Genomic DNA, 26,225 nt, shown 5'->3' on the forward strand with positions numbered 1-26,225 from the left:
AAAAAACATACCTCCCCACGTATTCGGACAATTTTGAGTAATTCTAAAAGTCCTAGTCTTCTTCCAGTGTCTCAAGCTTTAAAAGTGAACGAAATGGCTTTTAAAATCATAATTTGATCAAAATTCAATAATGATTAATTATAAGCTCAATAATAGTTTTAGGGGTAATTACCTTTTCCCCACATGAACTACCAAAAAATGCGTGATGCCCCCATGAACTACCAACTCGACCAAAATAGAGCATTCAACTACCAAAGACAACCCTTTTCCCCCCTTCCGTCAGTCAAAAAGGTTAAAACAAACGGTCAACGGGTCACGTGACTGTCACACGCCGTTTTACCCTCATTTTCTTCCTCTTTTCCCCCCATGAACTACCACCATCTTCCTCTTTTCCCCAATGAACTAACACCATCTTCCAACATGCCTCCATGTAAAACGGCACATGACTTGTTGACTGTTTCTTTTAATCCATTTGACTGACGGAAGGGAGAAAAATGGTTGTCTTTGGTAGTTGAATGCTCTATTTTGGTCGAGTTGGTAGTTCATGAGGGCATTGCGCATTTTTTGGTAGTTTATGGGGAGAAAAGGTAATTACCCCATAATTTTAAAAGCCACATCATTATTGGAAGGACACGAGATAGACTTCTAGCATTACTCGGTAAGAGTAATTTTAGAAGTCCTTCTAATGTTCTTCCGATGTCCCTCCAAAAATGAGGTAGTTTTTAAAATCATTGTGTGATCAAAATTAAATAATGATCAATCACAAGCCAATGATGATTTTAAAAGCCACATCATTATTGGAGGGACACAAGAAGAAAAATAGAAGGACTTCTAGAATTAAAATCACCATGTCTTCTTTAAGTTTTCTTATGCTCTCTTTGTTTATGTGTAAAATATTTTCTTAAAAGTATTTTCATTATTTTTCGATGTTTGGTGCAAGTGAAAATGATGGTCAATAGAAATCATTTTCAGTTTGACCGAAAAAACTTATTTAATTTTTGAAAAACGAAAAAAAAAACCGTAAATCGTTTTCTGAATTTAAATTCTTCATTCTTGCACGCACGTTCGTGGGAATTCGTCACCGCCAAACATTGGAGTTTGTTGGAGGCCATAAATTTGCGCCGAAGATTTTCGAATTTTGGGATTTGGACACTGGAATTCGGGGGCTAGTTTTGCCAGATTTCGGAGATAGTGGTCAGAATCTGGCCAACTTGTGTCGGAATCTTGCCATTTGCAATAGCTAGATTTTGACGAATCTAGCCGAATTTTGCCAATCGGGCATGAAATTTGGTTAGTGCTGCCGGATTCTAGCCACAACAGTTGGAATTTCATCACTGATAGTTTTTCAACTTCAGTAATTTTTTCGTACAGGCCAAACACTGAAAATATTTTCAGGAAAATCATTTTTTTACGAAAAATGATTTTTTTGAAAATATTTTACGACAAAAAATATTTTACATCAAAACAAACGAAACTTTAAATTGATTTAGTTTTTAAAATTATTATTGAGATTAAAATTTAATAATAATTTTAAAAGCAACTGCAATTTTGAAATGAGTAAAAAAGAACATGATTTCTTTTCGTATTTACGAAAGACAAAATTACAAGATACAAGCCACTTCTTTTTTCTTTTCGGCGAAATTGAAAACCTCATATTATCATATACGAAGGGGAAAAAAATTCTTGTCAAAAAAAAAAAAAAAAAAAAAAAAGAGTGAGAAGGAAACGGTGTGCCCGTTAAACGCGAAGTAGTCGTTTGCATAATAAACGCCTCCGCGAAGAACACCCATTTGAACTGAGATGGCTAAAAGATTCAACTCGCAGCTATTCGTCAGCAGTACTCTCTCTCTCTCTCTCTCTCTCTCTCTCGGGCGTAAATGGGTTTTTGTTTAGAGCTAGCGGTGGTTTTTTATTCTTGCTTTTCTACCCAGGAATGTCATTTTACACCACAAATGAACAACTGAAGAGGTTGTTTTCGCCATTTGGGGTAGTTACAGAAGGTATGCCTTATTCATCACGCTTTCTGGTTTTAATTCTTATGGGTTGTAAATAATTGATGGGTTTTTTTTGCTTTGGGATGTGTTTAATTTGCGTCTGTAGCTAGGCTAGTTAAAGACCCAAGAACCGAAAGACCCAAAGGTTTTGGTTTTGTCACATACGAATCAGAGTGTAAGGGATATAATGGGTATGTAAGAGATATAAGGGGTATTCTAGAAGGTAGTGAGCTGGAGGTATCTAGGAGCTAACAATATTCGGTTGGCAAGAAGGCTCTAGAAGGGGATGAGGTAGCGGAAGGCACTCTCCTATAAAATCCCATAGAATAGAGAAGGAAGGTATGAAAAGAGAGAATATTGAGTCTAGTTAGTAGTTAGTCCTGGAGAGCGCGGGCCTCTCGAAGAGCCCATGGTTTGTAAGAGAGATAGGCCTCTCCAAGAGCCTTAATCCATTGTTTTATCATCTTCTTCTTGCATTTTTCCTTTCATACAAGAAGGCACATAACAAGTGGTATCAGAGCCATTCTTTCTTCACCCATCGCTTCCACATTTTTCATTTTCCATTTTCCCTCATAATTTTTTTTTCCCTACCTTCTGTTACACCACAGTCTCTTCCATGGCAGTTTTATCACACCATCACGATGTCCATCTTTCTCGGTCAAATCCCTACGCAGGGATGAGCCCTAATTTACTCATACATAAGCTGTGGGAATCATTAGATCAGCTGCGAGACACCTTGACACAATCTACGGAAAATACACGCCGAATGGTGGAATACTCACGCCTAATGATGTCTAAATGGCACCAGGTTACTGAAATTATCCAGGACCTTGTACAAGAAGAAGCAGTACACGTGCACCCACAAAATGCAAACCCGGCTCCAACTCTTTTTGAACCCTTCGACGATCCACCGCAGTCCGGCGTCCTTCGAGATGCTATAGACGATTCCATTCCAGCCACGAAGTTCGAGCCCATGGATGAGCCGCCTGTGCCAGCGGTGACGGAGCCGAATAAGGTGGTTCAGCTCTGGCGCGTCGATTCATAGGCCATGAACGAGCCGCCTCTTCTGTCGAAAATTGATTCCCTGGACGCACAACTTGTACCGGAGGTGATGAAGCAGAATGTGGAGAAGCCATTTCCACCTTTGGTTGTTTTTGATAACAACATGCAGCTCTCGCTTGCAGACATATCGGTTGAGTTGCAATTGGTGGCCCGGAAGCATCGCTGGCGATGGAAGCCAGTGAACGACGACGAAAATGCAGCGGCTAACAACTCGGCTGGTGCCGTTGATGGAACCCATAGAGCGCCTAAAGTGTTTTCCTCTTTTGGATGCTACGTGTCCTTGCACACAGACGAGGTAGCAACGAGCCTGGACGCTCCAAGGTGTACAAATGACTGCTACGTGGCAGTTGACTACCTCAGGCACCTTAACAACCATACCTACGTGGCTTTTGCTACTGCTAAAGTCCATTTTCTCAAAATTGGCCCATCTCTGTTCCAAGAGTGGCCTCAGTTGCTTGAGACGCAGCGGTCGACACCAAGTCAGCTCTGGCGCTATCTAGTGTTCCAGCACTCAACCAAAACGGCTAAGCACCAATGGCGTTGGAAGCTCCCTGGGTGGCGGACATCATGGGTGCCCATAACTGGCAGCATGGACCTTCAGCACCTTTTATGGAAGTGAACGGAGCCAAATGCCCAAATTGGGGGCATGAAAGGCGAAGGCGTAGAGCTCTCTGTGTTGCTAGCCGAAACTCAAAGGCGCTGGGCCGTGGAACCAAATCATGTCCCTGACTGGAGGGAGCTTATCCCGTTCAGAGGGCTGGCCGTGAGCGCTGCGTGGGAGACCCTCTTTTGCCTCAACACGCCTAAGCTCAATCCGACGATCGGAATCGTTCTTTTCCTAAACATCTCCGCTGGGTTACTTGGGTTCTTCTTCATCCAATCGAGACGAGCTTCAGGTCCACGCTTGGGTTTTCATTTAATTCCTTCACCAACTTTGCCCCTTACTTGTCCAAAGGGAATTGATTGTGCATATCCGCCCAGTGAGCTTGCGAGGCTCAATCCCAGAGTTTGCTGGTACTGGTTGTCGGGCGACTGCTTTACGCCTACCTGGGTTTTTCAACACCCTCCTTTGGATAGGCATGCTGGCACGGCACCTGTATCTTTCCTCTGTTCAACACATCTGACCATACCCACGGTACCCTGTTACTTTTGCTTCCACAGGTTCTGGATTAAAGGTGCCAGATGCTTTTTTATACATGGTCCTGATGGTATTGAACCTGCCTTAGACAACAAGACATATGCCGGCCGTGAGACTGGGTCAGCACCAGTCGAATCCCATATGAATTCATCTGCCAGTGCTTCTCAGATTGCTGTTCGTGAGTTTGATGATGTTGTGCTTCGGTCAGAGTCCTGGCGTCCAGTAGATGGGTTTTTTCAACGACGATCTCATTTCTGCACAGATCAAGGTTCAGACACGCAATTGGCAGACCCTAGTCAATCAGAGGAACGGGAGAATTCATTTCCTAGCTTTGTTCTTCTTGTGGATAATACCTCAGAGAATTTGTGCTATGAGAATGATCTAGAATATTTGCTAGACCTTCTTACTGACTACATAGAGCTGAATAGCCACTTCTTGGTATATGATTTTGACGCTTCACTTGCGCACTTCTTTTTCGTAGTTTTGGTGGTTCTCGTGGGTTCACAGCCTCTTGCTCCATTTAATTTTTTCAAATGGGCTGAGTCGGGTTTATTTTCACATGGTTCCATAACGGTAGGCAATGGGCTGCCATTTGTTTGTCCGAATGGGCTAGGTAATTCTAGATATCCACCTGACTGGAGTTGTCTTCAACTGTGGACTTTGAGACTTCTGTTAATTATGATTGATCTATATGTGATTTGCGGGCTTTTGGATTATGGGCGCAAGGTGTTTGACGAAATGGCTGATAGGGTTGTGCATTTGGTCATCTTCAAACACCGATGGCGTTGGAAGTTTTCTTGTTGGTGGCCGCCGTGGGTACCGATATCGGGAGGCAGGGACCTCCGGCATTTTTCATGGACACAAATGACAATGGCATTACCGACTTTTCTCGAGCTCCTTGGGTGCACGGAGACGCTGGGTGAGGAAGAAGACGTTGGGTGCCCACATGGCCATGGATGCAGCTGTGTTTTGCATGGGGAAGACATTACCGTTTCTTGGTGTATGTTTTTGAAGCTTCGGAAATGGAGGGGCATAATCAGAAGCCAGACGAGCTTCAAATCTGAGCTGCTTGTAGGGCCACTAAAATTCCGTTGCAACGGGATGACGCTTGCCTCATTCCATGACGGGCGATAATGGGTGCCAACGTGGCCATGGCTGCAGATTCCTTTTGCATGGGTGAGAATTTCTGGAAGCAAGGATAACCGTATTGAGCTTGAGTCTTGGACGGTTTTGGAGGCATGAGCTGATGACGTTTTGATACTTGTGGCTGGACCTTGGACGCAGTTCAACGTGGCAGCGGCAATTCTGGACTTTGGACGCAATTCAACGTGGCAGCAACAATTTTGGACTTTGGACCGAGCTGATGACGTTTTGGTTCTAGGTGCCATTTTATTACAATTTCTTTGTATATGTGGCAGCAGCTCAACATGGCAATGGATGCAACAAAAGTCTACATTATGGGCTTTCTCTTTAGACAGCTGAAGGGGTTTGAACTTTGCAAATTGAATGGGCCTCTAGTGTTCCACAAGCCTGAATGGCCTAACTTTTGGGTGCTGTGTGGGCCAACAATGGATTTTTATTTTTTTAGTATTATTGCATAGGTTAATTGCATTTCTTATGTTTAGTTTGGTTTATTTTCTTTTCTTTGTAATTTTCCAAAACGCACCTCGAGGGCGAGGTGCTTTAAAGGGTGGGGCAATGTAAGGGATATAATGGGTATGTAAGCGATATAAGGGGTATTCTAGAAGGTAGTGAGCTGGAGGTATCTAGGAGCTAACAATATTCGGTTGGCAAGAAGGCTCTAGAAGGGGATGAGGTGGCGGAAGGCACTCTCCTATAAAATCCCATAGAATGGAGAAGGAAGGTATGAAAAGAGAGAATATTGAGTCTAGTTAGTAGTTAGTCCTGGAGAGCTCGGGCCTCTCGAAGAGCCCATGGTTTGTAAGAGAGATAGGCCTCTCCAAGAGCCTTAATCCATTGTTTTATCATCTTCTTCTTGCATTTTTCCTTTCATACAAGAAGGCACATAACACAGAGGCTGAGGCTCAGAAGGCTTTGAAGGCCATGAATGGCAGGGTATTCTCTCTCTCTTCCCTGAAAATCTACTGTAGATTCTCTGTTTAATTTACTAAGCAAATTACATCGACGGCGACCCCTTGTTTGCTGTTGTCCACCTTTCTTGATGACAATTTGGGAAGAAATTAAAGTTGTTAATGGCTGCTTAGTGCTCAAACAAAGTACGTACTGTGGAATTCTGCATTCATTTCGCCATTAATATCTTCTAGTATATTTTTTGGAAGTTCATTTTATAGTCACCCAGTAAATTGAAAGGTTTATTAATTTGCTTGTTTTTTCATTTTATAGTCACACATGATTATATATATATATATATATACACGCACTAATTAAGTATACGTACACAGTGAAAATAAAAAGTTTTAGGATTATATCCGGCCATATTTGCTCAAGCAAGTTAATAAATTTCTGAAACAAAACCTTAGAATAACGATATAATTAATAAAGAGGTATTTCTTAACCTATGCCTACTGAATGTCGATCGTATTGATGGAATTCATATATTTTATGACAACTTCCAAAACGATTGTTGGTTCGCGGATATTTATGACCAAAAAACATACCTCTCCATATAATCGAACAATTTTGAGTAATTTTAAAAGTCCTTCCAGTATTCTTCTAGTGTCACTTAAAAAATGAGACAGCTTTTAAAATTATGATTTGATCAAAATTCAATAATAATCGATCATAAGTACAATGATAATTTTAAAAGTTACATCATTATTGGAGAGACACAAGATGAACTTCTAGAATTACTTGGCAAGAGTAATTTTAGAAGTCCTTCTAATGTTCCTCCGATGTCCCTCCAAAAATGAGGTAGTTTTTAAAATTATTGTGTGATCAAAATTAAATAATGATAAATTATAAGCCTAATAATGATTTTAAAAGTCACATCATTATTGAAGGGGTACAAGAAAAAAAAAAAAAAAAAAAAAAGGACTTCTAGAATTAAAATCACCTTGTCTTTCTTTAAGTTCTCTTATGCTCCATTTGTTTGAGCGTAAAATATTTTATAAAAAATATTTTCATTATTTTCCGATATTTTGTGCAAGTGAAAATAATGGTCAATAGAAATCATTTTCAGCTTAACCGAAAAAACTTGTTTAATTTTTGGAAAACAATTTACGGTTTTAAAAACTGAAAATTGTTTTCTGAATTTAAATACTTCATTTTTGCATGCACGTTCCTGGGACTTTGCCACTGCCAAACATTGGAGTTTGCTGACAGCCCGAATTTGCGCCAAAGGTTTTCGGATTTTGGGATTCAGCGACTAGTTTTGTCGGATTCCAAAGACAGTGGTCGGAATCCGGCTAGCTAGTGCCAGAATATTGCCATTTGCGCCGGATTCTAGGTACCGTAGTCGAAATCTTGCAATAGTAGCTGGATTTCGACAAATTTGGCCAGAATTTCACCGATCGGCCACGAAATCTAGTCAATGCTGTCGGATTCCGACCACAACAGTTGGAATTTCGTCACTGATGGTTTTTTACATTTGATAACTTTTTCGTATGAGCCAAACACCAAAAATATTTTCAGGAAAAATATTTTAATAATTTTGTTGAAAATATTTTACGACAAAAAATATTTTATATCGAAACAAACATAACTTTAAATTGATTTAGTTTTTAAAATCACTATTAATACCAAAATTTAATTATAATTTTAAAAGCTAACGGCAATTTTGAAATGAGTAAAAAAGAACATGATTTCTTATAGTATTTACGAAAGGAAGAAATTACGAGATACTTATTAAATCAGACTGGTTTTCCTGGTTTTGCATTTCTCCGTTCTTTTTTCTTTTCGGCGAAATTGAAAACCTCATATACGAAGAGGGAAAAATTCTTGTCAAAAATAAAAGAGGGAGAAGAAAACGGTGTGCCCGTTAAACGCTAAGTAGTCGTTTGCATAATAAACGCCTCCGTGAAGAACACCCATTTAGAACTGAGATGGCTAAAAGATTCAACTCGCAGCTATTCGTCAGCAGTACTCTCTCTCTCTCTCTCTCTCTCTCACGCGTGTAAATGGGTTTTTGTTTAGAGCCGTGGTTTTTTATTCTTGCTTTTCTGCTCAGGAATATCATTTTACACCACAAATGAACAACTGAAGAGGTTGTTTTCGCCATTTGGGGTAGTTACAGAAGGTATGCTTTATTCATCACGCTTTCTGGGGTTTTTTATTTTTATTTTTATTGGTTTTAATTCTTATGGGTTGTAAATAATTGATGGGTTTTTTTTGCTTTGGGATTGTTTAATTTGCGTCTGTAGCTAGGCTAGTTAAAGACCCAAGAACCGAAAGACCCAAAGGTTTTGGTTTTGTCACATACGAATCAGAGGCTGAGGCTCAGAAGGCTTTGAAGGCCATGAATGGCAGGGTATTCTCTCTCTCTTCCCTGAAAATCTACTGTAGATTCTCTGTTTAATTTACTAAGCAAATTATATTCATATTATTGATAAAATGTAACATCTATTAGTAAATCCGAAGAAGGGAATTTACTTGAGTTATAAATTTATTGATTATCCAACTGGTTTTCTTTAGTAATTAATGGTCTTTATTGTTCATAGTTTAGCGGAAGATGAAGCATATAAAGATCAATGGTCCATAGAAATTCTTAAGAAGTTGAAACACATTGTTAAGTTGCCATCACGAAATCAAGTTTAACTCTCTTTGAAGTATCTATGTAATGATTTGGCTAAATCGATTGCAGCAATTGTTCTAGTGTAATACCTAAGAATTTCAGTCAAGATTAGCATTTGAGTTAAGATTAGCTATGGAGGGGTTTTTCAATCACTGTAGACTGTTCAATATCTGGATTAAATACCAGAACTTATTCGTATTTGTTTAGAGTTTTAAAGGTTCATATAACGTTGTATTAGTTGTTTTCTCCTACCAGAGTGGACAGTAACTGTGGTACGAGCCCAGGGAAAACAGGCATCATTCCACTTTGAGTACATTTTCAATTCATTTAGTTAGTTAAGAAGTGCGACAACTTTATAGTGTTAGGAATTGTTTTTCTCCATACGAAGTATTTGCCCTCATTTCTTTCTATCAGTGAATTATCGTCATCCAAAATTGTTACTGAGTTGAGTTTACATGCCACAGAAGGGGAAAACAAAATCAAGCTTACCTTGTAAGCCCAACAAATCAACTTAAATTTTATGTTCTTAAAGTTTTGCAGTGACAATAGCTAAGTGGAAACCATTAGCAGAAGAAGGTTACCAAGAAACTCAAGAGAGAAAACATATCTGTCAGAACCTACTGGTTTAAGGTAGTGGTTTTTCCATTCTTCTGTTAATAATGGTCATTGGGTAACAGGCTAGAGAGAAGTGGTGAATCAGTTCTTCCTTCACAAGGCTAATTTTTTCCTTTTTTTTGGTTTTCATTATAATCTACGGATACATCTCTGATGAAATCCCTGCAGAGGGTGGTGATTGTACGTTTGCTTTCTAGTTATTGATTGTAGAAGGCAAGAGATCATTATGCTTTAGAAAATATAACATTAGTATGCAATAGCTTTTATCCAAAATCTTGAATCATTCTTAACAATGTAATGATGTTGCAATATCATTGCATCATATTTATTCATGTAATAATAGAAGTAAAAATAAAATGAATCTTTAATCTTTTTCAGTTTTGCATGTTACTTTTTTTGTGAGTGTAATCATTGATTGATATGTAACATTCAGAGGTTTGTTTTGCGCTTCTTTTGTTTGTTTGTGTTTGATGGAAACAATCTTTCTATAAAGAACTAAGATCATTACTTCAATCTGTGCGTTGTGATAACTGATAACCCTCTCTCTGTGAAGAAATTTCTGAGTGTGGCATGCTTTAACAGGGATAACATCAGACTAAAACAGCTTTTTCATCTCATATATTTTGTCCAGAATAAAAGAAAAAAAACCCTGTACTTTTGCAGGATATTTTTAGTTTTCTTTCTTGTCAGTCTATATGGCAACAAGTTGGGTCTTCAACCCTCTCCCAAGATATGCTGTCAAAAACTCAAATTGCATTAAGATTGCTGTGTTTTGTGGTTGATTTATAGAGCTAATGTTTTTCAAAGCACCTGCTTGATGCGGACATCTTGTTATTTTATTTATTTATTTATTTGTTTGGGTTGTAATAATGGGCTTCAATTATAGCCTTTATTTGTTTTAGTTATTTAGCCCACTCATAACCCTTCTAGGGTTTAATTAGGGTTGCTATTTTTACTATTTAAACATTGTTTACTGGAGATTAAGGCAATTTTTGAAGCATATTGAATAATTGAGCGTGCGCCGCCATGTTACCTCTCTATTTTCTCTCATTCAGCTTTCTTCTTTCTTTCTTTCTTAATTCCTGCTTCTTCTTCCTCTTGAATTCTTGCTCTATTTCTCCGATTAATCACTCTACATCACTGCTGCTCCTATTTATTCGACTTTTGTGTTTATACTTTCTTACAGATAATTGATGGGAGGCTGATTTTTGTTGAAATTGCAAAGACAGGGGGAGTTGAAGGTTCCACTTCTTGATGAGAAGGCTCATTTTAATGTTCCATATAGATTTCTGTATAGAAAATTGCCTTTGGGATTCAGTGTTGGATGACAAATAACATATTGTTTCAAGTAGTTTCTAACCCCGCCCCTAGTCTATAAAAATGACATGCGTTCTTTTACATTTGAGAAGCACATTGCTTTTTTTAATTGCAGGGACAAAGTTGAAAGAAATTTTATTAAAAATGCATTTGTTCTTCCAACTTGGCCATTGCAATTAAAAAAAGCATGTGTTTCTCACATATAAAATAACACGCAACATTTTTATAGACTAGATTGGAGGAGGTTGGAGGAAAACTCTATCCTTACAATAGTGTATGTATGTAGTAGAGCTTCAGTTCAAGTATGCTCATTTCATTATTAATCTTAATGCATTTTATTGATGTTGCTTTCCAAGTACTTGGTAAATGATATTATGAAATCTATCATTTGTTTTGTTGGTATTCCGTTTGTTAATGCTGTTTAGAAGGTGTTTTTTGTTTTTTGTTAGAAAAAAAATTTTTATGTGATACAAATGTAAAAGTAATTTTGAGTGTTCTGTGAGTATTTTGTGTTTTGAGTTGTTTGTTAATATTTTTTTGTTTTGGAAAGAGAAAATAAAAGGAAAAATGAAAAAGTGTTATCAAACAAAGCTGCGAGTCTTTAATGCAATTGGGTGTGCAAAGGATTGAAGAAAGTATACTTCAAATAAAACAAAAAGTTAGAACCATAACATCCAGTAAGTAAACACTACCAAATATTCTGATTCTTATGACTTCCAAAAAGTAAATTGCTGATCTAATAGTTGCTTATGTGGTTCCGTCAAGTTAAACTGAGTTCAAGAGGAACAACTTTTCTACACTTGCACGCTTATTTGTAAGTTGAAGGGAGAGATGTTGAGCTTAAGGCAGTAAACCAAGGAAAAAGCAGGGCAAAAATTTCTTGAGTGTAGGTAGGGCTGTGAAGAATTCCGGCATTCCAACTATGTTATTCGACTCTCTCTCTCTCTCTCTCTCTCTCATGGTTTCACCATCTCTTTATGTCTTGTTGAAAGTTAGGTTAGGTGTCTTCGTGATAGATCTATAACGAAGATGAAGAGCTTAATCTTCATTAGATCTATTCCGACCCTTTCACCCGACCCAACCTCTGACATTTTGAAGGCGGAGGTCAGGCAAAAATGATCACCGTCACGAAAAAAAAAAAAAAAAAGAAAAAAAAAAAAAGTAAAGGCATTCTGATTTTTAACAAATAACAGAAGTGGAAAGAAAAAGGCTAATTTTCAATTCAACCACCTCTTATGCACACCCCCTAATTGAAAGTAAGAAAGTACTTTTCTCCCTTCTATATTGTTGGTTCTTGATTTTGTTTTGGAATCTTTTAAAATGTTGTCACCTTGAAAAATCATTGGACACAACTTTAATTTTCTTAATCTACCCTCTATTTGTTTGAAAAGTCAATTTTTTTCTTTTTTCTTTTTTTTTTTTAAAAAAAATGTGTTTCTTTCAACTCGAAAGACAACACATTAAATAATGTTCCTTTAATTTTATTTATTTTTTTAATGAAAAAGAACTCCTTCAAGATAAGACCATTTTGTGTATCTACTACTATTAGGCAAATCTCAGACCCGTGAAAACACCTCCTTCACACGGATAATGCTATACTCCATATCAGGCATTAAATAATGTTCCTTTAATGTTTTGGGCATGTTTGTTCAGGCTAATATTCTCGATAATTACCCATGTAGAGGATATGGTCAAATCAACGTTAGTATATGAACACATGTATAAAGATCCTCGAAATTCCTACAAGTTTAAACACTTTTTTTCCAATCTTTACTTGATTCAGAGACACCAACTCTTGCTACCTTTCAGACTCTGATTTGCCACCACTCCAATGTCCCTGCTGAAATAAGCAACAAGTTTCCATTCACCACTCTAACAATGAATATAGTAGCAAAAGGGAAGTCCTCAACCCAAAAATATCATATATTACGTTTCTAATATTAAAGCCCCAAAGAAACTTTAAGCTTGCTCAGCTCTTCAGTTGAGAAGATAATTTGGCTACGTCTGGCTTTAGAGAAAAACTAATTCAATAAAGCATCCAATAACATGTGTAAACGGGTGACAGAATTCGACGCTTCAAATTTTGCAATCCTCAAAAAATGAAAGAAAAGCATCCCCCTTTTTGTTTTACTTGAAGTATACTGTCTTTAGGAAAGACTGAAAGAGGTTCTTAAGATTTTGTAACACAGGATTCAACAGCATGCAAAACTGAAGATAATAGCATCCAGTTTCTCATTTCCTGCTAAAACAGATGAAGCGTCGGAGATGTAACTGTGAGATGGTGGGATGATCACGGCTTACGCCGCTTACCTACATATAGATACACACATGAGGTGAAACAAAAGAAATAATATGCTCCCATCTCCTTTCCAGCCACCAATATGATAATAATAATAATAAAAAGATTCCCATAGATCAAACAATATCACCAATTTTAACAATTTGCGTGGGTCTGTGAAGAAGAACAAACGATGTCATGAACTGAATGCAGCCCAAGATTTCATCCTTGTAGGCATTAACTGAATGGCCAGAGAAGTAAGGTCACCTCTTGGAGGTAGGCACATGAACTCTGCAAAATGCAGGCTATACCCTGCTCGGCATTTTACTCATAATGACACAACATTGAGTTGGTGACCCAAATTTTCTAACAGGTGTGACTTGCAGATGAGATGGTGAGGATTGCCTTAAGAAAACATGAAAGCTGTTTGATAGAAAGTAACAGTGCACATTTGATACCCTTTAATGCATAAAAATTACCTATCCGGCAGGTGAGATTGTTTCCAATTTCATCAAGTAAACTGCCATGGCAAGAAATCTTGGAGGAACAGATTTAAGTACAGAGCCAAAGCACATACAACTTATTAAGACACTGCAGATATTCAGCAAGACACCAAGCCAATCCCGGATATTCAGCAAGATACACCAGCTCATGAGATAAACTTCACAAGGCAAGATTCTGCCAGTAAAGACATGCACAGCATGGAACCATGCAAAGAAGGAAACGGATGCAGCAATCAAGCCATAACCACGGCAAGTTTCTCTACAAGGCAATCAGCAAACACTGCATACGGAATGACAGAAATATTGCACAATTAATAGCCCTCAATCTGTGGGATTGTTTTGTAACGAATCACTCATAACTTGTGTATATATAGAATCCTACACCTATTGTAACATCATCAAGAAAATACGGAGAAATTCAAACACATTTTATTGTCTCTTTATGGTATCAGAGCCTTTCTAAGACTCAAGTCTCCTTTTTTTTTTCCCGATCCTGCTCAACTATGGCCGCCTCCCCTACCAATTCCACCACTGCCTCACCTGCTGCACCCTCATCCTCCACCATCACGTTCTCTCTAGCCTCCTTCTTCAATAACCTTCCTCACCGTGTTACTGCTCAACTCATGCGCGACAATTATCTCACATGGCAATGGCAAATGGTCACCTATCCCAAAGGCCAAACTGCATATGGGTTTGTTGAAGGCACTATCCTTCCACCCCCAACAGACCATTCCCAACCCCACCCCATCAGACGATTCTCCTGCAACCATGGCCAACCCAGCCTTCCTCACATGGCTTAAACAAGACCAAATGGTCAGGGACGGAGGGAGGGGGGGGCTGGCAGGGGCCATGGCCCCCCCCCCCCAAAATTTTCTAAAAAAAAAAATTTAAAGGTGAGAAAAAAAAAATAATCTAAAAAATTTAAAAATTTAAGGTAAAAAAGAAAATTTAGCTTACTTGGCCCCTACCCAAAAAAAAATTTCGGCCATTGGCCCCTGCCCATAAGAACTTCTGGCTCCGTCCCTGCAAATGGTCCTCAGCACCCTCGTGTCCACTATCTCCGAGAGTCTTATCTCTCAGGTCATTGGCTATTCCACCTCAAGTGAAGTCTGGAATGCCCTCGAATGCATGTGCCCATCCCAATCTCGGGCCCGGATCATGCAAGTCCATTATCAACTAGCTACACTCAAAACGGGAGGCTCCTCTGTGATTGAATATTTTCAAAAGTTCAAAGCACTTGATACACTAGCTGCTGCCAGCCAACCACTCAATGATTTTGAGTTGGTCTAATTTCTACTTGCTGGCTTGGGATCTGAATTTGATCCGTTTGTCACCTCTGTCACCACCCGAGTAGACCCAATGTCCATTGAAGAGTTATATGCTCACCTCTTGACACATAAAATGCGCCTGGAACACAACTCCACGGCTGCTGAGGCTGTATTTCCATATGCAAATGTGGCTACTGCCCATCCCTTCTCTCCTAAAAATAAGGGACCCTACCAAGGTTCATCTCAATCTAGTGGACCCTCTTGTGGAGGATCACACAACAAAGGCTACAATTTTCACAACCGGTCTCCTACAACCCGTGGGCATTTTGGTCGTGGCAGAGGATCTACATCCTCCCATTCCTCTAATAGCCTTCCTCTACGCCATGTATGCCAAGTCTGCAACAAATCTGGCCATACTGCTCTTAGGTGCTATCACAGGTTTGACTACTCCTTTCAACATGAAAATTCACCTAACATGCAGGCCTTCACTACTTTGGCATGCCCACCCACCAGTCGTACCCGGACAATGGTGCTACAAACCATGTCACTGGAGAACTAGCAAATCTCAACCTTCATTCAGATGGCTACACAGGCACGGATCAGCTGCATGTCAGCAATGGACAAGGACTACCTATTAGCCACACTGGTACATCCAAATAAACTTATCCTCATTCTGTGGGATTGTTTTATAATGAATCACTCATAACTTGTGTATATATAGAATCCTACACCTACTGTAACATCATCAAGAAAATACAGAGAAATTCAAACACATTTTTTTGTCTCTTTACAACTAAGTCCCAACACCAAATACCTTTTATGGCTGAAAGTGAATTAAATAAATTGAACAATCTAACCACATAATACCTTGGGTCCATCTTTTTATCCCCGGTGTGCATAATGCACACGAATATTTCTGCTGTCCAATAACTGAAAAGGATCACAAAACACAACTTTAGCTGATTATAGTATTTTCATTTCAAAATTAGGCACTTAACAGGGTTAAGTTTAAGACAATTAAAAAAAAAAAAAATTATTTCATCGTAAAAAAGTACATTTACCTGACCATCCATTTCTTTTAGAGCTGTGGCGGCTGCAGTTTCTGAAATGAACCGCAAAAACCCATACCCTTTTGATCTCCCACTCATGTGATCACATATAACTTTAACTGCCAAATATGACAGCATAATTCCCTTAAGAAAATATATTGCCATTTAGACCTGAAAACATAATTTTCAACCTTTACGATACACTACATTACCTTCAATTATCTCACCATGCCGTCCAAAAGCTTCCTTTAGAACAGCTTCATTGGTATCATAGGAAAGCCCTACAAGCCAAAACACACATTACACTGAAAAAATTGGCTGCAAAAGAGATACTCTCAGGAAGCTAGGGAACAAAGGCTCCACAAATCCAACTTTAGAGAATCCAATTTTTCCAGAGGTGAATTCTCTGGTACTTAGCAACGGATACACTAATACATGAAGGATGTTGCTCAATACTATTAACAATAAATATGCCAAATTAAACTTTAAGATCAGCTTATGACACTCCAGAAAAGGTGCCAAACCTACTATACAGATTCAATGCTAAATGTAGATTCAGTAATCCGTATGGGCATGTGAAAGTTCAATAAACAAAGTTTTCCTCTAAATTGGGTCGGAGAAAATTCAAAATACCTTAAATTGACATATGTTTTTAGAGTTCTTACAAGTAGACAAGGAATTTTGTAATTGGCCTCTCATAGAGCATCACTTACATCGTATTAATACAAAAATCAATGAACCGATTTACAGTCTATTAAATTGATATATATTCTTATAGTTCTCACATGCAGATAAGGAATTTTGTAACTGGCCTCTCATAGAGCATCACTTACATCGTATTGACACAAACAAGGAATTCATGCGCTCAAGTCAAGCTTAAGGAATGTTGCTTACCAAGATTAACTTTAAGTAGTGCATAATTCAAATTATGGAAGAAACATACTTGCTTTTGGAAGCGAATATTGATTTCAACTAGTTCTGAAAAGTGAAAAAAGAGGGGGAAAAAAATCTTCTAGAATTCAATTTGTGAGCTAATAACTAATAATGATGCTGAAAATTAACACTTTTTCAGGAAAAATCGAATAACGATCACATTACATAATTAAAAAATGGTTACCTATTAACGGAAAATTTTGAAAAGACAAATGTTTTATCTTGGCATTCAATATCGGATATCTCGTACGACAAGAGACTTTATCGGCTGAACTAATTGACACACCCAATAAAAGCCCGTGTTTGGTTGCCGAGAAAACCATACATGTGTGTGATGAGAAATTGTATGAAATGGAAAATCGAAAAGTGAATTTTCGAGAAAATACCTCCAACGAAGAGCTTCGCAGAAAATCCACGGGCCCGCAACCATCTGGACAATGGGAACGCAGGGGAAAGACGAACACCACCATTCAAGCACTGCATTTCTTCTTATCTTGCACCAGTGGGCGCATGATAGACGAACCCTCGGGGGTATAAGATGGTTGAAAACGGCAGTCGTTTTGTTGAGACTGAAAAACCGGTTATGGTAATGAAAATAAGTTCTTGATTTTTATTTTTTATTTTACTAAATATTGATCCAATAACTAATTTTAACTGTTACATCATTAAATTATATAAAAATTATATAAAATTCTACTAAATAATATTATTCATTCTCTTTTATGACATACAATTGAGGGCAAACTACTGCACTCACAACTTAGCTAATTAGACCATTGTATTCAGATTTACTAGAAGCATTCGTTTTTATTATTTTGCTTTATTGGACCTTCTTCCTGACAGTAGGAAATAGGAATGATGCTCCTTTTTAAACTAATTATCTTAGGGGTGGGCAAATTGGCCGTCCACCGACCGTTACCTGTTCTCTACCGACTTATGGCGACCGGTTAGTGGTAGGAAAAATTCCTACCGAAGTCAATTCGGTTCGATAATCAGTAAAACAATTGAGAAGTTGGATATATATTCACTTCTTTCCCTAACCCTATCGTGCTTCCTTTCGATCACTTCTCAAACTCAGTCTCTCTCTCTCTCTTGCGGATACCTCTCCAATCTCCTCATCCCCGGCAGACCCATTGAAGTTGCTATTGGTGCAACCTTCCTCTCCTCTCCCCGTCCGTGCTCTTTCTGTGATGTAGTTGTTAATGTATTAGGGTTGAGCTTTTGTGTCTCTTCTTTAACTTAATTGCTCTGTGATGTAGGACAGATTTGGGAAATTTGATTGCATGTGCTTGTCTTGACTATAAGATTTGAAAGTAGGGTGTTCATTGCTTGAGTCTTTGGTTTAGGCTTGTAGTTTGTTTATTTTTTAAAGGAAAAAATGCAATTTAATTTCTCAAACTACCATCATTTATTCGGATGACCCTCCAAACTACCAAGGCTTGCATTGTGGCCCCTAAACTACCAAAACCTTTGAAAATGCCAATTTTGACAAAATATCCCAATAATACCCCTGGCACGTGTCATTTTTTTAATTAAAATATAAAAATCAAAAATCAAAAAATAAATAAATAAACTAAAATTTTATTTCTTATTTGCCATGACATGTATCAATTGTACGTGTCATGTGCAACGATTACTTTAAATTACAAATTTACTCTAAATAGAAAATTAAAAAAGTTTAATCAATTAAATAAAAAAAGAGCCCCTTCTATACGGTCATGGCAAAAAACAAGAGATTTTTGCCTACTAATAAACACTCGATACGTCAATTTAGAACACCAAAGCATTATAGGGTGAAAACACACAATTACACTACACTGAAGTTACCCAGGACCCCAACCCGCTCGGCTGAAACCCCATCCCCATTCCCCATCACCACCTCCCCAACCCAACCCGCCGCCAAAACCGCAGTCGCCACCAATGAGCCGGCCAACGAAGTCAAAGTCAGAGTCGACCTGGGCTGACGGTGAGTGACAGCCCAAACAGAAGGGTTGGCCAGAAGGCTATCCCCAGACCTCGGGGGTGGCCGTGCGGTCGCCCCATGGACCGAGGGTAGCCCGCGGCCACCCCTGGGGTGCGAGACCTACCGAATGTGGGTGAAGGTGTTTCGGAGCAAGGACTCTTAACGAGTCTAAAAGTTTTCACGAGAAATGGATGGGGCATTTGCTAGGATACAGTGTTTCAGCAACATTTAAATTTTTTGAGTTTTTTTGTTCTTAGATGACGTGTCTATCTTTTATTGGTGAGTAGAAAAACCTTGTTTTATGCCATGACTTGACCGAAGTTATACTCAAATAAAAAAGGAGGTGACTGGCAAACAAGGATCTAAGTATTGAAACAAGAATTATAAGAACTCAAAAAACAAGGTTATTAGAGTTACAAGCACTCAAAAGACAAAAGTTACAAAATGTTAAATTAGATTTATTGTTGTTAATATAAAAATATAAAAGATTTGTAACATTTAAACTATTTTATAAAGAGGGTTTTGTATACAATCAAATATATAAAATAAAGATATAATCAAGAAAAAACTTTCAAATGTAAACATAGGTCATAGACCGAACTACTTTAATTCTACGTGTCTTTCTATGTTCTTATCTCTTTCTTAAATTTTGTGATCTTAAACTAAGAGTATTCTTAGTAGCCTCATCAAATTTTACTCATCAAAGTAGTTAAAAACCATTTTTCTCTATTCTGGCAAGCCACTTTTTAAAATTCTCTCAGCATTCTCACCATTTTAACTATTCACTATTACTATTACATTTAAAAATTATTTTTTTTCAAATTTCTTTATTCTTTCTCTATTTAATCTTTTTATACAACAAGCTACAATACATATTTAATCTTTTTATACAACAAGCTACCATACATTCATCATGAAATTAGATCATTGCTAAAAAATTCACAGAAGTTTTCATTTACTTCTCAACCAAATTCAAAAAAGAAACACAAAGTTTATATCAGAAACAAAAAATCTTTAATGTCCATAAAATAAATACATCATCATGTGAGAGAAATGAAAGAAGAAAATGAAAAAAGTATGCTGATTATGTAAGAAAGAAATGAGAAACAAAATTAGTAAATAAGTTGGCGAGTAAATATTACTCATCAAAATTGATAAGTATTTTCACTCACCAAAACTTTTTGGTTAAAGTAGTGAGACTGCTGTAAGTGATTTTTTAATATTTTCATCAAATTAGCTTACCAAAATAATTTAAAAACTATTTTAGTGAGACTACTAAGAATGCTATAAAAATCTAATTATCAAAATTAAATTGGCAAGTTAACAAATAAACCTATTTGAAACTAAATCAGAACATTTTTTTTCAAACCAAAAACAAAAACCTCTCCCCAAAACACATTAACAAACAAATCAATTTATCCATCATCAAATAAATCTTCAATCAACTCAAATTCCCTTCAACAAATTACCAGCCAATTCTTTGTAACATACAGGTACCAACTCACAAAGCCATAACAAAGCATATATCTACTTCTGAAAGTCCACAACAAAAGTTTGGATGCCAAAAACCATAAAGAAAGGGACAGAATCATCCATAAAAGAACATGAGAGATCAAAGCAAGTAGAAGAAGGATTACTTTAGAAAAGGAAAAGATGTTCTTTGCTTTAACTTGCAGTCGAATTGGCATTTGCACGCCACTTGAAAGAATATGTACAACAGAAAGCAAACTACATCTTCACTGTTTGATGAAGCGTCCGCACAACCAAACACCCCAAAATTCAAACTAACAACCAGCAACATAACCATCATTAACAATGATTGAAAGCAGGATGAATCACCCAATGCAACAAAATCAAACAAGAAAAAAGATCTACTGCTATTAATCACTAGATCAAAGTAATGAAACAAGCGGTTTCATCCATTAATTTCCCAGAAAATCCTAACAAATAGGTCACAAGATCTATCAAATTCTTCAATTCTCCACTACACAGAACAAAAAGCATGATCCATCCTACACCCAGATTACATACAAATGAAAAAAGAAGAAACTTGATTGGCTAGAGAGAGCTAAGCCTTCTTTGGAGACTTGGTGGCCCTGGATGGAGACTTGGGCTCTTTGGCAGCCTTGTCCGCTGTCTTCTTGGGCAAGAGAATGGGGTTGATGTTGGGAAGGACACCGCCGTGAGCAATGGTAACACCTGAAAGCAACTTCCCAAGCTCTTCATCGTTCCTCACAGCAAGCAGAACATGCCTTGGAATGATCCTGTTCTTCTTGTTGTCACGAGCTGCATTTCCAGCCAATTCCAGCACCTTCACAACACATTTATGCACAATTACTTTACAATCAAGAACGAAAAACAGAGGCTGAAATTCAAACAGTACAACGCCATCTCACTTTGCAATCAAACACAAATACTAAAAACTCCACATTTAGTAGCCATTTGAATTAGTTTCAGAAATTTATGGAACGTCAACCCCACATGGAAAAAAGTAACACCTACAAAATTTTCCAAATTTCTCTCGAAAAAATTACCAAATGAAACAAATGGTTCCCCCAAGAAAAATCAGCTACTATTAATGCAATGTATACATTTTATGTCCTACATTTCCAGGAAAGCAAACATACATCTACGGCAACAAATACAAACATCAACTACCAAACTATAACACAGACCCACGAATTTACGGACCAATTAAGCAGAACCACAGATCTGAGAGCTACAGCAAGTAAAAGCTAAAAACAAAGTTTAACCATAGAGACAGAGAGAGAGAGAGTAGTCTTACTTCAGCAGCTAGGTACTCGAGCACGGCGGCCAAGTAAACAGGAGCACCGGTCCCAACACGCTTCGAGTACCTCCCTTGCTTCAGGTACCGGCCTATCCTCCCCACTGGAAACTGCAAACCGGCCTTTACCGACCGAGTAACCGGCTTCTTCTTCGGCCCCCCACCACCTCTTCTTCCTCCGGCACCCTTCTTCTCCATCGAAACACTAACAATCCCACACCGTTAGAGACTGCCCTCGCAGCTGGACCGGAAAAACAACCGAAATGAATGAATGAATAATTTTCGTCTTAGGGCAAAATGAGAGAATTGGGGGAAGATGGTTGCGTGGGATGCACTGGGTTGCTCATATAAATATATAGATGGGTGCCATGTGCGAACCATGTGGGCGTGGTTCGTGAGGATATGGGAGTGATGGGGTGGTGGCCGTACGATTGGGACCTTATCGACGGCTGTGAGGGGCTGGGGGAGCTCCAGCCTTGATCCGTGTCTATTGAAATAGACCAATGGGGAGCGAGTTTGGAATTTTGGAATTTTATTTTTTTTCTGCAGTGTAGATGCCACGTAGCATCCGCCAAAAAAAATTGCCCAATTTCCCCCTTTTATTTTCACCCATCCTCTCCATATTCTTCTTTTCCGTTTTCTTTCCATCAAAAATAAACAATTCAATTAATGAGTTTTACGTGTAAAATGTTTTTTATTAGAAAATTATTTTAGCTAAAATTAATTTTTAGGAAAATAATTTCAACTAAAAATATTTTTTTAGCATTTAACTTGTACGAAAAATCAACAAATATTTCTTATAATTTTCCCTCAATTCTATTAATTTATAAATATTAACTTTTATTTGCATGCAAATGAAAATATTAATATAAAACAATTAAAAAAAATCAAAAAGTTGGTTCAGACTATCACGTCAACATTGTGGGATAATTTTGAAATAAAAATGTAGGGCTGGCTCGTTTGGCAATGCTTTTTAAGGTGTCTTTTTTCTTTTTAGCAAAAAAGCAAAACATTAAAGACAACTCAAAACACACACACAAAAAAAAAAAAAAAAATCATATTACTTTCACATTTATGTCACGTCAAAACTAAAAAAGCAAAAAATACTTTTTAAAAATCATTGTCAAATGAACCTGTAATTTTTAGCATTACTCTTTCATATAATCTGTGAAGCTACGAAAAAGAGAGATAGACAACGAAGATGAGCTGCAAATGAAAAGAGTGTGAAAATAAAAAGCCTTATGGGTATGATTAAGATTTAGTGCAATTGTCTGCCCAAATTGCTAACAGTTGAGCCTCATAAGGAGAGCCATGGCCTCCATTGGTTTTCAAATTTTGTTTTGTGTGTGTGTGTATGTATGTACGTATGTATTTTTAAGCTTAAAAATTAAGTTTGGCTTCTATCAAAATTAAATTTGCCCCCACGTTCATATTTTGGCTCATTCGAATAAGAAATTCTCGTTCTGTTCCTTATCAGAAGTAGGGGTGTGCAAAACCCGCAGCACCCGCCCCACCCCGCAGCATCCGCCCCACCCCGCCCCGCAGAAGACCGGATTTTTGAAATTCTTTGCGGGTTAGAATCCTAATTTGAGAAATTTATGCGGGGCGGGGCGGGTTGCGGGTTTAGACTTTTAAAAAACACGGGTCCCCGCCCCGCCCCGCACAAAGAAGGAGAAAAAAAAAAAAAAAAAAAAAAAAAAAAAAAAAAGAAGGGGGGGGTGAAAGAAAAAAAACCTAATCGTCCATTCATTCACTCATTCCTTTTGTTTTAAATTGTTTTGGTTCACTTTTATATTTTTGCATGTTTACTAACCAATTGACTGTTATATTTTTTCATGTTTAGTTGTTTATTAACTAGTGAACTCATTTCATTGTGTGAGAAATACAATTTTTATGGTTCAATTTTATGGGATGTTAAAGTGTACACATTTTTATTGTATTGTTATTTGAAATAATCGTTTCATTACTTCTGGAAAAGACAAGAAAATTGATGACATGGAATAGTGAAATATTATAGCTTTTTATTCTTGTCATTTTTCATTATGCTTTGTTGATGGGAGAAAATAAAAATCATGTTTCTTAGAATTTTATCTTATAATTAATAGGGCTTTTAGTTTAAAAGGCTAATACATGGAAAATGTTCTTGAATGGAAATATGAATTTAATTTTTTATTTAAAAAACTAGTATTTTTTTTGAATTTTTTATTTTTTACAAAATAAAATCAAAATTACGTAAATGCCACTCAAAATACCCGCCCCGCCCCGCAATCCCCGCCCCGCACAAACCCACCCCGCAGTGAACCGCACCGCACGGTTCCTCTTTATAAAGTGTGGTTTGCGGGTTGGAAATTTCCAACCCGCAAAGGTGCGGGGCGGGGCCAAAAAATGCCGAAACCCGCCCCACCCCGCCCCATGCCCACCCCTAATCAAAAGGACCCTCTCAAAATTGTTTGCTCAGAGTGTGAAAGAGCAGCAAAAAATAATTAATGCATATGAGAAGCATAAATTATTTACGTTTCTTAAAGGATTTTTTTTTTTTTTTGTCAACTTAAAATATTTTCAAGTTGACTAATATTTCCTTAATCTGATGCGGTGGCTGTAACAACCCATCTCATACATCAAGGATGGCCCCATGACAACTCTAATTTTTTTTTTCTTTTAATAATAAGTTAACTCCTATCATGCAAAAGTTAAGCACATGTCTTGTCGAAATATTCCTAAAATAAAGTTTTGAAAGTTTTATAAAAATTGTTTTGAATTTTTTGTTATTGTATTTGAGAAAAATAATTTTTTCAAACTGAAAACGAAAAAGACCAGCAGAAAACGTTAGCAACTACAGCCTAGAATTAACTTTTTTACATTTTGAAAATGTCATAATGAGTATTTTTTTTGTTTTTTTTGTCTCAACTCTCAAGGGAAATCAAAGTACACCATGTTGAAAATCCTCTCCCTTTTAGCTATCTTCTCTTTCCTGAAGACAACTCAAAATCTTCTCAGGGCTGCCGAGGAAGAGGAAGTGGAAGTCAAACCCACTCCCTCCTCTTCCCCCTTTCTCCTCTAGTCTCATTTTCCTCTTCCCCCTCCTTTTCCCCGTCTATTCGAAGGTCCTATCCACCTCTTTAGATGCCTTATTCATCGCTTTTTGTGATACATCTCGGTTCAACATCACCGATGGCTTCTCCTCCATCGAAAATGCTATGGTATTAGCCTCTTCTTGTCGTTCTCAGTCCCGGATCCAACCCATTCTTGAAGTTTTTGTATTTTATTTTTTCAAAATCATATATGTCCACTTTAGGAAGCTCCATTGCCACACGTGCCATTCTACCGTGATATGGGCTCTCTCTACTTTACTTCGCCATCAGCCGCTTCTCCGTCTGGCTAACACGCGCCTACACGTGGACAGCTCTTCGCCACGTGTGATGACTTTTGCCACTGATACCGGTCTCCCGTAGTGGTCCAATTCTTCTCGGCAACCTCCACCTTGCCAACCGTCAATGTTACTGTTTTAGGATTTTATTTGCTGTTTTTTTTATTATTATTATTTTTCTTGTACCTTTTTTTTTTTTTTTGCTAGTTTTTTATGCTATCCTTTTTATGTTGGTTATGGTTTTTGTTACGTTTACGGAACTTTGCTCTCTTTAAGCACGTTATTTGGTGTAATATGTTTTTTTTTTTTTTTTTTTTTTATGTCCACACAAGAAGAGGGAGGGGAAATTCGAATTTGTGACCTTAGTTTCTTGAAGAGTGGTCTCCAGCTGATTGAGTTACTACCACTTTGAGACTATTTCGTGTAATATGTTACTTTGATGGGTTGAGTCATTTATTTGACACATTAGAGCATTCACAGCAGCTTCCCTATAAGAGGTCTGTTCCCTAAATTTTAGAGAAAATTTTAAAAAATTCACTCGCAACAGTTTCTATATATATATATATATATATATATATATATTTTTGTTCCCTATGAAGTAAACAGTATTCCCATTACTTTGTTTATTAAAAAAATTTGTTCTCTCTCCACTGTATCTTCAACCTCCCCTCTGGTTCTCCGTCTCTCCCCTGTGGTTCTCTCTCTCTCTCTCTCTCTCCACATTATCTTCTTTTTCCTTTTTTTTCTTTTTCTCTCTTTTTTCTACTTCAAATCAAACACAACAAACCTTCCCCTCTGGATCAAACCTTCCCTGCCTCAAGATCAGACCAGATCTTTCCCCAATTGCCACCTAGCACGTCACCGCCGTAGAGTCTTCGGCGTTCGACAATATTCAGGTGGTGGGTTTGCATCTCTGTTCGACGGCTGGGTTTGGTGTTCACTGGCTGGGTTTGCATCTAGGGGGAGTCCTCGATTGTTCCGATCCTAACGCGCCCCGAAGACTCTGTGTGGAGAGAATGCCAACAAAAAGGAGACATCTTGGGGAGTCCTCGCTTGGTCCGATCGATAGAGAACACACACGGCGACTCTGTGTGGGTGTCGACGTGGGGCTCTGGAGCTCCGACCAGCTGGTCCTAGAGCATACAAAGGCCATTGCCTGGGAGTGGCGTCGATGGCGGCTCACCTGTCGGGGCTAGCCTCGGCTTCTCTCGACAGCTTCGTTCGGGTCTTCGACGTTGACAC

General features: G+C 37.9%; 4 protein-coding genes across 9 annotated transcripts; 2 read left to right on the forward strand and 2 right to left on the reverse strand.

The window, feature by feature from the left end:
• The first annotated feature begins 1,795 nt into the window (after window positions 1-1,795).
• LOC133878005 (uncharacterized) lies at window positions 1,796-6,408 on the forward strand. Its single transcript, XM_062316483.1, has 4 exons — window positions 1,796-1,837; window positions 1,932-2,000; window positions 2,101-2,163; window positions 6,227-6,408. The coding sequence occupies exons 1-4, from the start codon at window positions 1,801-1,803 to the stop codon at window positions 6,316-6,318; spliced, it is 261 nt and encodes an 86-aa protein (XP_062172467.1). The 5' UTR covers window positions 1,796-1,800; the 3' UTR covers window positions 6,319-6,408.
• A 1,647-nt stretch (window positions 6,409-8,055) lies between these two features.
• LOC133878275 (organelle RRM domain-containing protein 6, chloroplastic-like) lies at window positions 8,056-11,192 on the forward strand. Its single transcript, XM_062316810.1, has 4 exons — window positions 8,056-8,253; window positions 8,342-8,410; window positions 8,535-8,641; window positions 10,707-11,192. The coding sequence occupies exons 1-4, from the start codon at window positions 8,217-8,219 to the stop codon at window positions 10,773-10,775; spliced, it is 282 nt and encodes a 93-aa protein (XP_062172794.1). The 5' UTR covers window positions 8,056-8,216; the 3' UTR covers window positions 10,776-11,192.
• Window positions 11,193-12,618: 1,426 nt separating this feature from the next.
• Window positions 12,619-17,435, reverse strand: LOC133877190 (glycine-rich RNA-binding protein 4, mitochondrial-like). 6 transcript variants are annotated; one of them, XM_062315443.1, is made up of 5 exons: window positions 17,255-17,435; window positions 16,148-16,216; window positions 15,948-16,054; window positions 15,754-15,816; window positions 12,619-12,677 (listed from the first exon to the last, which is right to left on the reverse strand). In XM_062315443.1, exons 1-4 carry the CDS (start codon window positions 17,349-17,351, stop codon window positions 15,769-15,771), a joined length of 321 nt encoding a protein of 106 aa, XP_062171427.1. In that variant the 5' UTR covers window positions 17,352-17,435; the 3' UTR covers window positions 12,619-12,677; window positions 15,754-15,768. The 6 variants fall into 6 exon arrangements, with proteins under 6 accessions (XP_062171427.1, XP_062171421.1, XP_062171426.1 ...); XM_062315442.1 differs by lacking the exon at window positions 12,619-12,677 and adding an exon at window positions 12,735-13,079; XM_062315439.1 differs by lacking the exon at window positions 12,619-12,677 and adding an exon at window positions 12,737-13,147.
• Window positions 17,436-20,729: 3,294 nt separating this feature from the next.
• Window positions 20,730-21,953, reverse strand: LOC133878251 (probable histone H2A.4). Its single transcript, XM_062316781.1, has 2 exons — window positions 21,617-21,953; window positions 20,730-21,142 (listed from the first exon to the last, which is right to left on the reverse strand). Exons 1-2 carry the CDS (start codon window positions 21,812-21,814, stop codon window positions 20,900-20,902), a joined length of 441 nt encoding a protein of 146 aa, XP_062172765.1. The 5' UTR covers window positions 21,815-21,953; the 3' UTR covers window positions 20,730-20,899.
• Between the last annotated feature and the right edge of the window lie 4,272 nt (window positions 21,954-26,225).

This window comes from Alnus glutinosa, chromosome 9, assembly GCF_958979055.1.
Source record: "Alnus glutinosa chromosome 9, dhAlnGlut1.1, whole genome shotgun sequence".
Taxonomy (NCBI): Eukaryota; Viridiplantae; Streptophyta; class Magnoliopsida; order Fagales; family Betulaceae; genus Alnus; species Alnus glutinosa.